The 13,605-nt window shown below is 38.4% G+C and overlaps 1 protein-coding gene across 1 annotated transcript in view; it reads left to right on the forward strand.

Annotated features, from left to right (window-relative positions):
* The window catches only part of ppp4r4 (protein phosphatase 4, regulatory subunit 4), a 25,990-nt gene continuing 12,385 nt past the window's right edge, over nt 1–13,605 (forward strand). Inside the window, exons 1-7 of the mRNA XM_058755774.1 lie at nt 1–2,619; nt 3,632–3,705; nt 11,974–12,076; nt 12,190–12,337; nt 13,000–13,073; nt 13,192–13,298; nt 13,487–13,594. Coding sequence (XP_058611757.1) covers nt 2,515–2,619; nt 3,632–3,705; nt 11,974–12,076; nt 12,190–12,337; nt 13,000–13,073; nt 13,192–13,298; nt 13,487–13,594 — 719 coding nt within the window. The 5' untranslated portion in view covers nt 1–2,514. The remainder of the gene's footprint in view (nt 2,620–3,631; nt 3,706–11,973; nt 12,077–12,189; nt 12,338–12,999; nt 13,074–13,191; nt 13,299–13,486; nt 13,595–13,605) is intronic.

Raw genomic sequence — 13,605 nt, forward strand, 5'->3', positions numbered from 1 at the left:
AGAGGGAACTTAATTGAGTCTAATGGGCTTCAGTGTGTTTACATTTGAATGTTTGTCAGTTGGAGCTTGCAAAGTCTTGGCTCATTTGAACATTCCGTCAATTTAAGTCTATGGGATTTTTTATTATTTTTAATCTTCATTTTTAAGAAAACCGTAAATCAGATCAGTCTGAAGAGATATAGCAACCCGAGTCAGACCAGTCTGGAGGTCTGGGCCGAGTTTGGTGGTTCTAGCTTGAAAACTCTAGGAGGAGATGGAGTTTAAATTTTGGCTCAGAAGAATAATAAGTTTAGAGTAGTAGATCAGTAAATTGACTTTTTCAAGCCTACTTAATTATACTGAACAAAATTATAAACGCAACACTGAATGCTTTATGATGCGAGATTAATGTAAACACAGCATTCTGAGCTGAGGTGAAATTCAGTGGCGAGCGGTGACTTTTTTAACTGGGTATGCTGAGTGCTAAGATTAAAACCACTAAGGTGGGGAGATGGGGGATTCCCCGCTCTATATGTCTCTGCATAGACTGAATGATTTTTATTTTATTTTATTTAGGCGATTTATTTATTAATTTATTTGTTATTCCCAGTGAATAGGAGTTAAAACTCCTACCGGGTGATGTCACGCTACTCCAATAATAGACCATGGAAAAAAAAAAAAATGTTTTTTAATAAAATAAATCAAATATTATTAATAATAATATTGCCAAGTAACGTTGCAAACAACAATAAAATCAGAGAAGGACTTTAACTGTAAGCGACACAAGTATACAGAAAACAAAGGTATTGTTTCTTATTTTTTCCTGATGTTTATTATTTAAAAAATTAAATACATTTTTATTATTTTTTATTATTATTATTTACCACTTGTTGACAATAACGTCTTCAACATTGTCTATGACCAGCTATGTTTTTATTACCAACACTTTAATAAAGCTGTAAGTCACATCTCAAATGACAAGGGATCAATTTATAATCATGTATATAATAATTAGCCCGTGAACTCATTCTCTCAGATGGCCTGGGTATGCGGCGCATTCGCAGTTTATATGGACGGAACGCCACTGGAAATTAAACGACTCGGCCGAACGCACAAGCGCTATTCAGCGCTCTTCTTCATGAGCATTTGAGTTTGCAGACAAAAACTAGAGTAGAGCGCCATCTGCTGTTAAAATCTAAGCTCAGAATCGATTCCAGAGGAATCGCGATGCATTCGGAAAATACCAGAATCGATCCAGGAATCGATTCTGCAACGATTTATTGTCCCAGCCCTACTTTTTATTGGTTTTGATTGCTTCTATTGTCCTCATTTGTAAGTCGCGTTGGATAAGCGTCTGCTAAATAACTAAATTTAATGTAAATGTAAAAATACTGTGCCAAGTTACCACACTTGTATTACAGTTAAAAAGCAACTCCAATTCTACGTCCCTTCAGTAGTTTAAATGTGGCTATTAAGTAACTTTTTTATCATTCTCAATTGTTGTGTAAATGTGTTAGCCTGAATTATTGTGGGAAGCACTGGTTTCCAAGTTAACACAACGAGCAAAACGTCACACTTTCAGTTTGTTCCAAGCCGAATGTTTACCCGGAATTAGCCATATTTAGAATATTATGCCGTAAGTAAACGTAATCAATTACAACACGACAGTCAAAACCATTCAGTAGATGTTCTGTGTTCTGAGTCCATTTCGATGACGAACTTCGACTGAACGCTCTGACGTTCCAGCCGCTCCGAGCTGCTGTGGCATGCTGTCTCCATGGAAACCAGTTTAGTTGGTGCAGTGCGTTTGCGTGGTTTGAATATTCCTGCTTGCTAGCACATCCACAATATAAAAGACGTAGCTTCATGAAACGATCTGTGTTGCCATTTGAGCTAGAATTACAGAGGATTGCTTGAGGTGAACCTAAAATGCACGGCTTTCTCGAGAGGAGTTTTTTCTACAGGCCATTTTTTTCAACTTTGTTGTCGTATTATTAGCGAGCTAACGTCAACCGAGGCAGGCGAACAGGTATGTGTGACCAGGTTAACCTGCAAATGTAGTTTACGCCAGCTGCGCTCTTACATGTAGGAATATCAGGGATCTTTTCTTTATATGACAACAGCCATATCTGGATGGTTTTTATCATAAGCGGGGGAAGGATTTCATTTTTGTTCACCAGCACGCGCTGACCACGAGCACTCGACATCTCAAGCTGCTCCGGTGGGAAAACGCGCACCGAATCCATCTTTTTCTCGGAAAGTAAGCAACACTTTTATTGCAGGAATCCCTTACTACGTGCCGTGAGCGCACGCGCGTCAGCTGAAAGCGCGTGTAGAAACTGCACAAACAATTGAACACCACGCAAATAAATTAGTGATAGATCCAGCTTTGCAACCAGTGGGACGCGTTTGTCGTGGGAGGACCGTCCTCTCTTCATCAAAGACATCACATCAGTCATTCACTGTCGAGGAGCCACAATAATGACAGGACTTTGACACCCGCGTCTGACACATTGACTAAGACACTTAGGACAGATGTTTGTCAGGAAAATGACGCCGAGCCAGTCCAGTTTGTTTGGAGAGATAGATGACCTGCAGGATCTTACTTTCATCGAGAGACCCATACGCAGGAGCCTGAAGGTATGTATAATATTTTCTTCTCTCGATAAATGACTGCTAACTATTTGCTTCGTATAGTTCTCATTAGCTGCTTAACGAAAACTGTAACAATGAGGCATTTAATGATTGAATGCTTGCTGTAAGATAAACATATCTTAATAGTGGAGGAATCTTTTGGACGCTCAGGTGATTTCTTTAGGGAAAGACTAAAACAGAAAACGCTTCCGCTTATTTTTTGCGCGCACCACGACCGTTTATTCTACATTATCGCGTCGTAAACTCTATTATCTTTATTTGAAGTAGTAACTGTACTAGCATCCTTAGGGAAGGACGGGGGTTGCCCACTTCAGTCTGCTGAGTGACGCAGTTTCTGTCAGCTGTCCGCATCACCGCTTCGCCTCCTCGTTTTCGCGCCTCACCACTGCGGAACAGAGGATTTCCACTTCAAACCAGAACGTTATTCCTATCACTACCGTGAATTCCTTCACGTAAAGCGGTTGTATTCACATGGAGTTGTGTGAACGTCGTGTTGGGCGTCTCTGCAGTCATGCACCTGGCAGCAGTGAAGTTGAGCAAGGATACTCTTTCATCTTTCAGCATCACGTATGCGGGAATAATGCAACGCCTACAGAGGGGGCGGGTGTTTTCTGTCCCTTATCTTTTTTTAATGGGGAGGTTCCAAAGAAAAGCATCGTGGCTCTGAGAGCCCTAAAGTAATAGACTAGGCACCCACACATGGCTCCCGTCCCCCACACTATCTCTTCCCACGCAGTCCCTCTTGCCTCGCATCCTACCTCCCTGCAGCCTCCTCGCATATTTGGCTGAGTCATCTGTAATGGAATCTTGCCCAATTACTGGCCATTCTTTATTTAAGATGCACTACTTTTGCAGATTTTCTCTTTGCTATGGAGACGCTCAGCATTTTATGCTAATGACTTTTGCTTCCTCCTTTATTAAAGCACTGTGTTTTTCGTAAAGTGCTGATAGCAAGGCCAGGTTTCATAGCTGTTTGTCTTGTTTCCACCATTTGCAGACTGCAGAAGAGATTGACAAGCTCACTGTGGATGAAGATCTGAATGACATAGAGCGAGCAGTCTACCTTCTCAGGTAAAATATGACCCATTTGTGGTAGTGCCACTATCACTGATCTTTTCTGTAATTTTTTTAGGGCTAGGTTTGTTAGTTTTGAAATGGTTAGGTCCAAGTTTGCTAGATTAAAAGCCGGTTCACACCAGGAATACAAACTATAAAGATACATCCATACCAGTGAACGACAACCTGCTTTTTATTATAAGCACGAGCTGCATGTCTTCTTAAATGCTTGAGTTCTTTAAAGTCAAGTGCATTCTGATTGTTCATCAGCTTGAAAAAAGAATAATTCTGAATTCTTTAAAGCTGTTATGTGATGGTAGAAGTGTCAGATCATTTCTTCCATATTGTGACATACATCAGAGTTAAAAGATTATCAAAAAAATATGCATGGGATGGACTTGGTTGTTGATCGAATGGCTAGATTCTCCCATTTAAATCATCTCTGTTGCATAGACTTCAAAAATATAATGCAACCAAATTTCACCATTAATATACCACTTTACATTTACTGAAAAACAGGTGCCATTTTTATTTCTCTTAAAAAAGATATCACTTGAACAAGATTCGAACATAAACCTCTTAAGCAACATCTTCTCATTTTCAGGTAGGAGGCTGAGACCTCTAGGGATGACAGTTTTGTTTCTAGTTAAAACTATGCCATGCTTTGCATCATTATTCAAGTCTATGGGTCCCAGATTGTCGAAATCAGTTGTGCTCATTACTTTTTCTTTCCACTTGACACTCTGGAAACTGTTTACCCCACCAGCATTGTTGGCTGCAACTGTTTAGCCAAATGTGTATCCTGGGTAAGCTGACCGCACAACAACTTCTCAATGCTTGCTGACTGGCACAGAACATCCAGCTCAGTGGGTCAGGGCAGGTGGTGTCATCACTGCTGTACTAGTCTTATGAATAATGGATCTCTTGAATGATATCTAGGTAGAGCTAGCTGACTGCATGCTTATCTTGAAGGACTTCGGGGAGTCACCACTCTAAAGTTTCAATGTTACTGTCGCTCAGATGCAGGTTTAGCAGTGATATAGTGTTATCTGATCATTAAAGTTGAATAGATATGGTGCTGATTACTAAGAAGACAGAGTTAAAATTTGATCAGATTTACCTAGAATCTGTACATCTAGGGTTTGTATCATAACAGTATCATAAATTTATAGTTAGCAAATGCACATCAGTATATTCTTAGTTAAACTTTGTTTTAGTCAAGTTTTAGACAAGTTTAAGAACATTCCAAGCTGAACAATGAACAAAATTTATAATAGAGGGGACACTTTTAATGACTAGATTTTATTTATACACAGTTTAGTTTGTTTTGTTCTTATACCTGTTTATCGGCATTAAGAGAACATAAACCAATTCAAAAGGGTACTTCAGGAAAATCTTATATAAAAAGTGGTTTATATATCATGTTTAGAGGTCTAATATAGGTCTGAATGTAATATTTAAGAATTTGAATTGCATATGATTTAGATTACACCGTTCTAACATTGACAAACAAGAAAACCTAATGTGATTCATGTTTGTCAGTCATATATACTGTAAATGAAACAGGTAAAATTTCTGCAGGTAAAAATATGGCATAGTTTATTATTAATTAATTTTTTGCATCTATTTGAATTTATCTAAATAATCATGTTTTTAAAATGCTTGTATTAAAATTGCTTAGAATCATATCAACATAATTTTAGAACAATTACATTTGTTCAGTTAAAAAGTATGAACATGGATAAAATATGGCTAGTTGTGGAACAAGCAATATTCATTTAATTAGAATATATGAGAAATTTGATTTATTGATGATAACTGTATAAACTTACACTGTATATAACTGAAAAATATGCATCACATTAATAGCATTAGTTTATTGATGCTAAAACTGTGGATGGAAAGTTTATATGCAATTCAAATACATAAATCCTACATTTAGGCCTAAATCTTTTTGAGTGTATAGATTTTAATTTATCCGTTTGGCAGACATTTTTATCAAAAGCGACTACATTTCTATCAGTCCTTGCATTCCCTGAGAATCAAACCACAACCTTGCCGTTCACTTTTTTCACTGTGTGAATTCTCAGTTAGTATATAGACATATTTTCACATTATCAGTCTAGTTGGAGCACCAATGTTTTTGACATTTATGGAGTCAGTTTCTATGGTCCAGCTCCCTCTATTCAGTTCTTGTTCACCAGTCCATGATATATAGACATTGGTTTCTTGCTACTAGAATAACATAGCAGCAGTTGACCTGTTATCTGATTACATGCTGTATACTTCCATGCTATACAGAGATGAAAATGCTTGGACCAAATATCCAAACTATTTCTTATTATGCTTTTTGACCCAAAACTCAGACACTTCCCTTTTTTGAAGGTCTGATTTTGTCCGTCTTTAACCTATAAAACTCTATATTGCTCCTTGCCTGTGCTAATTAAGTGCCAGAGTCGGTCCACAGCCCTACTCCCTCGGGTGGCAAACTAGTTCTGAGAACAATTTAATTGCCCCTGTTCGCTGTCATTTGGCACGTAAAAGCAGGCTGCCAGAGCATCTGTAAGATGACAGGAAAGAGAGTGCTTGTTAAGAAATGGATGAATGGTAAAAAGAGGAGGTGTTTCTGATGTGCAGACACCTCATAGATTATGGTTACGCAAACGTGGTGCCGTCTTAGTGAGACATTTTTAGCATTTTGCACACCTATTCATTTTGTATTGTATAAACCAATATCATATTTCAGTGTATCAACATTGTCAAGTTGTTTGTTGTCTGTGACAAATTTGTAATTATTCTCAATTCTAAAGCTTGAATAATCTACATTGATATCAAGTAACCCCTCAGAATACACAATTCTCAGGTTTACATGAGGCCTATTGTCATGATTTTGTCATTACCTCACTGTCGTACACAATGATTTTTACATTTCAAATGCTTTGCATGCCTTGCAAAAATAGTATTTTGGTCCCTTTATCAGTGATTCCCCTGATATTCTATGTAGTTGAAGCTTGCATGTATCATTGGGCTTGCTTTGCAAATATGCTACACTGTGCTACATAAATAAGAGATTATACAACTCTGGAATTGTGCTTTTCAGTTACAGTTTGAGTAGCAGGTAAACACTGACTGCCTCTGATAAAGTAAGACTTGGCCAGAGAAGTTGCTGCTACCAGCTTTTAGGTACTGCGAGTTTAGATGAGGCTCAGTGAGAGATTTTTCCATTCTGGTGTGCTGATGTCAGGAACAGCACTGAATGCGTCACTGCTCTTGCTGAGAGTCATACTGATGAGGCTGCAGGGTTTTACTGTAAGACATGCCTTTTGTTGTTTGTGTCAGGACTTGTTTGTTGGAATGACTCTGTTAGGGTATCGTACACTCCAGGTGTTTGGTTAGCATGGCCCCAGTACCCCTGCTGGTAGATGTCTGTAACTACATGATCTACAGTACATTGATGTTCATTAAATCATAGCCATATATTATTTGGATGACTTTTGGCAGGCAACACTTTTCACCTACCATTTACATGAATTTGTCAGCGTTCAAAACTTTGATATTTCTTTAAGAGCATTATGGAATGAAGGATGTGCACAATAGAAGAAAGTGTAATTTGTAGGGAAGGGAATGAAATGATTGTTCACAGACAGACTGCAAACAGCCTGTGTTCTTCACTTTCTTCCCAGCCTCATCATTGGCCCTGTTGGGGTTGGAAGGATTAGAGAGGCTGCCAAATGTAAACTAATTACTAAGTGGGCTTTGTTTAGGTTTCATTACAGTCCTGCTGGCTCAACAATCAACTGCCGACTCATTTCTTTTGGAGGGGGAGAATTCAAGCAGTGTGTCACTTTTTGCCACTGCATGTTGCCTTCTCCGATTCTCTCTCTTTCCTAACTTTGTGTTGAAACTCGAGACACACTTGAGCTCAGCTAGGGTTTGATGTGAATTGCTTTACTGGTCCCTTTTCAAAGATTCCAAACACAAGGTAAAGTGTGTCCAAAATGAGCCGTTCTAAACATATTTTGTCATATAACCTTCCATGGGAAAGAAGATGATGTTCTTCCTAGACAGCAATGAGATAAATGGAGAGAAAACTAAGAATTTTGTTTTCCACTTAGTTTTTCAGATTATTTCAGAGTAATAAACCAATGTAATCTCACATTAGTTTCCTCTAGAGAATCAGATTTGCCAAAGTCTGCAATCAGCAATCAGAGATTTAATTAAGAACTCAATCATTCTTCACTAGATTCTTCCTAAATCAAATGATTGAAGCCAGTGTTACCCACTTTCATATTTTTGCTCTGTTCATTTAATTTTATAGCTCCATTTAGTATGTTACCAATTATCTAATGTGTTTCTTTTTTCTTTCTCTTCATTTTACAAGAAACATATCTGAAATCTCCATGAGGTCTCTTGAGCAATGAAAAAGCAACTTCTAAATGCAATAAAATGTTCTTCTAGGCTGAGGCCATTGTGTTTCGTTCACTCACCAGGGAAATCTAATTACAAATGCGAGTGTAGCTCTTTTTACTTTCTGACCACTTTCCAGCTAGGACCTGGCCGGAGCAAACAGAGACTCGAGGCTCACGGCAGTGGGATTGTGTTTCCAAACCATTCAGCACCTGGTCTTTAGCTGATTATGTCTTTCGTCTTCGTATAGATGCCAGCTGCTCTTCTCTCTGCATGGTACCTCTGTCATTTAGTGTATAAACACAGGCTTTCCTGAGGTGCTGCACATTATTGACCATATTCAAAAAGTGCACAAAGCATGACCGCATTACTCTCTTCTTAGACAAACTTGGCAGCAGGTCAGGCTGTTTCTTGGTTATTAAATAACCGTCTGCCAACAAAGGACACAGGAGGACAACCTATCCCTGAAAAAGTAATGAATACCTGTTTATGGTTCATTATTTAGAACAACAGCACACATGAGAGACTGATAGACATGAGAGTGTTCAGAGAGAACGTCTAGGAGGTTCAGCTGCACTAAGCTTTAGAGGGTTCTGCTTCAATGGTAAAAACAACTACAGCACAATGGTTCTATAAATAATCTGAGCATGTAGGCGTTTCCTTCACATTTATGTCTACTTGCACATTTCATCCAAAATAAAATGGCTAAAATGTTTAAAAAGAAAATTAAAGGTAATTAAAGGTCATGATTGTGTTGTGCTCTGTCCCCCCTCCCCCCAGTCAACCAAATGTTCTCTGACATGTGTTGGCACAAAAGTTTTGTTTATTAGTACAATTTGAATTTTTTAAAATCTGCTGGTCATGTGATCTCAAGTTGGTGGCCACTGTGAGAGTGATCTGCCTTATGTAGAATAAAATAGCTTGTTTGCTTTATTGATTCGTCAAATCTTCATTAACTGATGGCAGCTTTTATATTTGGGTAGAGAGCGGAGCATTTGAATCGCGCGGATGCGCGCAGAACACAAAAATGACGGGAGCGGCTCTGGGGAAAATTGACTGGATCTAAAAATTTTAGATGACACGCAGCTCATTTCTCCGTCACTGTAAGTTAACGAAAACACGAAACGCACGGTAGACGCGCGTTTGTGCGACTCTCTCTCGCGCTGTATGACGTGACAGACAACTAGTTGTCCAGTCCTGTTCCGTTCACAGGCGCGTGTGTTCCGAGAATGCGGTTGTGAGTCCTGAAAATTTACGGGTGCGAGTTCGGTTACAGAATGCGGTTGTCACACCCATAAATAACCAAACTGTGTGTGAACGTAACCGAATTAAGGACTCAAATACAGGACTGACAACCTTATTCTGCTGCTGTGTGAACGTGGCCATAGAGGTGTTCATATAGAGGTTGAGGTGAGTCTCCAAGAGACAAGATAATGCATCTACAGTAAGAAAAAACAAAATTCAGTGCAGCATCAATGTTGTGCACAACAGTAGTTCACTGGCATTTAAACCATTTACATGTAAAGCATTTAGCAGACACTCTTATACAGAGAGCAAATTACAAAAAGTGCTTTGGCTTCACATAAGAGACCATTGTGATCAACAGATGGCAAGCATGCAACTAAGAGCATCATCTGCTAGAATAGGAAAGAAATGCTTCCTGACCAAATGCAAACAAGTGTGAACTAGTACAAAGAAACCTACCATAATATACATACAATAAAACAAGCCAACACAAGTTGTTTTGTTAATTAATCCAAGTATTGTTGAAAGAGGTGAGTCTTGACCCTGCATCTGAAGATTGGGATTGGTTCATTGTCCTATAAATCAAATGTTCTCTAAATTGTTCTATAAATCAAATGTTCTCTAAATGTAAATCAGTGTTCTCTAATTTCCTTATTCATACAGTCAGCAAGGAGTCTCCGCCCACTTGTGAATAAAAACAGTTACCATAGTTACCTATTGCTCTAATGGGGAAACATCTTATAGATTTGCTATTTTTGAAAACAAAACCATTCCAAAAACTTTGTGGACAAGGAAATTTACATATTCGAATAATGCATTCAATTACATTGGTCATAATTATTCGTGACTTGACTTTTTGGTGAATTAGAAATTCAGTAACAGCTCCACAAAAGTCAAATAGGGACCTAATTTTTCAATTATATAATTAGAATATTATTTCCAGCAGCATTCAGCATATATTCTTTCTAATGCCTGGCTCACACTACAGGATTTTTTGCCCGATTTAGCCCCGATTTCCCCCTCCCGGGAATCGGAGGGAAAATCTTGTCGAGCACCTCGATCGGTCCCGATGTTCGGCACGGATTATCTGGTAACGTGATGCGTTCACCGATAGAACTTTGCACCTCCCGATCTTCTAGCAGACAAATCGGGGCCGCCCCGATCATATCAAACATGTTTGATATTTAGGATTTAAATCGGGATGATGACGGCTATATGATTACATCAGTACTTTAACAGCCAATGCGCGACTGCAAAACAGCTGCTGTATGGCTCCGTTGAATAGTGGAGACGGAGGAAACTGCTGCTTGAAGTTTTGTAGTAACACGATTGTCTGTATAATGTATCGAACCGATAAGGAGAAAGAGAAGCGCTGGGGTGAAATCGTCTCAGTTTTGAACATACTGGGTGAGTGAAAGCTGCTAGCAGGCTAGCTAACATATGTAAACATTGCTGACGAGCTGCTGCGTGAGATCATGTGAGGCGCTCCCTTTGGCATGATAATCTTAATAATATTTTGTAGTGTGTGATACGCCACGAATTTCAAATTTTGTAGTGTGTGCATGTTTAAGATTTGAGGGAAGATAATCTGCAAAGATTCTCCTTATGTGTGTGCTGCAAACAAATTTCATAATCGGTTAGGATTTTAAATATCCTGTAGTGTGAGCCAGGCATAAGGAAAAATATATTCTGTAGAAAATTTATTTGGAATTTTTCAAAAATTGCACAGATACATTCTTACAAACTTTATTTATCTTAAGAATTTATGCTTAACTTTTTTCTTAAGAACATTTTTGTGAATGTAGCCCTTTTTTAAGGATACAGTTAAATAAAAGAAGTTAAAACAGGACTGTCAGGTCAAGACTGCTGTCAATTCATAGTTTTCAGTCATGTGACTCGCTCGAAGACCTGGCGGGCAAAACATCCATAGAACTGCAGCACAAGCCTGTCAATTTTCCATCTGTTTCCAATCCACAAATATTTAGATCCTCTTTCAAAATGATAAAACAAAGATATGTGAACAAAATGCACGTTTTGGCCATTTGCAATACATATAAAACACCCACCGCAATATTTCAGTTAAAATCAGCATAACGTTTAATATGAAAACACTTAAAGTGCCTTTAAAACAGTGATATATAAATGCCAAATTCAGTATACACTTTACTGATGATGTGTACTTTATACAGGCAAGCAGATGAGCCCGGAATATGAACACAATGCACTAAATGGTTGTGTTTTCTTTATAATGCTTTGCTATGGGAAAACATTTCATATGCAACTTTGCACATTGAGTTTATATTCTGTTGCATACTGTGCTTGCCTGTACACAGTATGCATCATCAATAAGGTGTATACTGAATTGGCCCTTTAAATATCACTGTCTTACTATATTACTACTTAACACAAACCTCGTAAAAATAACTGGCGGTCAGTAGAGGAAATCCTTGTTTTGCCCTTCAGGTGAGCATTCCTGTAAGAGTGTCATGTCATGTGACAACTTGTGGAATCTCATAAATGAACAAGTGCACATCTTCTGGAGAGTGCAAAAGTGCAAAACTTCTGAAATGCAGCAGAACTACAACCATGTTATTTACAGTATATCACCAGCCATATTTTTATGTTGTTCAGTTCTGGTGAGGATATCCAACGGGCCAGCGTGATCATTAACCTGCCAATCCTGGTGCGTCAGAACCCAGCGGAGACCTTTCGCAGGGTGGTGCCAAAAGTCAGGGTAGGCAAAACAGTATTTCATTTATTGCTTTTTGTTGTTAAGTTCCTTCCATGACTTCTTGGTACGGGCTGTTTGTGAATTATCTTACAGAGCTCCTTCTTCTATCCCAACAGGAAGTGCTCCATGTAGCTGGGGCGGATATGCAGCTCGCCGCAGCAGGATCTTTCCTGACCGTTCTCCAAGATGACATTGTCCTCATCCAGACACACACCCACTCAATCTTGCAGATAGTTCTCCTAAATCTCGACCACAGGGACACAGGTTACCATTTTTTGAAAAAGCTTGAAGAGCATTGAAAGCTTGTTTAGTCCTTATTATTTGCAGTTTTGTGAGTGAAATACAGTTTAACAAACACTACTGTTCAAAAATATGGGGTCAGTATGGTCCTTGTTTGGGGGGGTTTTATTCAGCAAGGATGCATTAAATTGATTAAATGTGACAGTAAAGACATAATTTTATGTAAGATTTCGATTTTTAAATAAATGTTATTTTATTTCTGTTTATCAAAGAATCCTAAAAAATATATATCATAGTTTTCACAAAAAGCAACACAAGTGTTTTGGTATTAATAAGAAATGTTTCTTGAGCACCAAATTAGCATATCAAAATGATTTCTGAAGAATCTAGACTAGATTAATGGCTGCTGAAAATTCAGCTTTGCCTTCACAGGAAAAAAAAGGTTATTTTAAAATATTTTAAAATAGAAAAGGGTTATTGCAAATTATAATAATATTTCACAATACTACAGTTACTGTTGATCATATAAATGCAACCTTGGATAAGTTTCTTTCAAAAACATTGCTTAAAATTGCTTTTAATTTTACAGAGCACAAGCTTTTGAATGGTAGTGTATGCCAGAGTGAAATATGCACATTTCTGCATGTCAAGGATATAATCAGCTACTATATCTTTATTTTTAATAGTGGTCAGCAATGCTTGGTTGGAGACGTTGCTGTCGGCAATTGATGCTTTACCAAAGGAAACTATCAGGCAAGAGGTAATGACAGCTGCAGTATTTCTCCTGTCTGTCATTTCTAAACCCATGGGATATGACACAGAAATCAGCTATTAGTGTGAATTAAAATTCAGTTTGCTTTGATTGATTGTTTGCACAGATTCTGAGTCCTCTATTATCGAAACATCAGCTCTCCCAGTCTGTCCCGGCACGTCTGGCCAGCTGTCGCATCTTAGGAAAGGTTGTTGGCAAGTTTGAGTCATCAATGTGAGTTCTACAGTGGAAACGTCACTTGACCAATCAATTAAGAGGACAGGAACAACGCATTATGTGATATTCCTAATATAGGACAAATTTCTTCTCAACGTAATGACGTTTAAGATGAAAAGTTTTAAAATGCACTTTGTGTTGGCTATTTGCTGACTTAAAATGTCTACTGTGGCTTCTCTCTGCAGAGTGAAGAAAGACCTTTTGCCACTGATCAGGTCGTTATGCCAGGATGTAGAGTATGAGGTGCGCGCCTGCATGTGCCGCCAGCTGGAGAACATCACCAGGGGAATTGGGTAAAAAGATA

The sequence above is a fragment of the Onychostoma macrolepis genome, chromosome 20 (genome assembly GCF_012432095.1).
Source record: "Onychostoma macrolepis isolate SWU-2019 chromosome 20, ASM1243209v1, whole genome shotgun sequence".
Taxonomy (NCBI): Eukaryota; Metazoa; Chordata; class Actinopteri; order Cypriniformes; family Cyprinidae; genus Onychostoma; species Onychostoma macrolepis.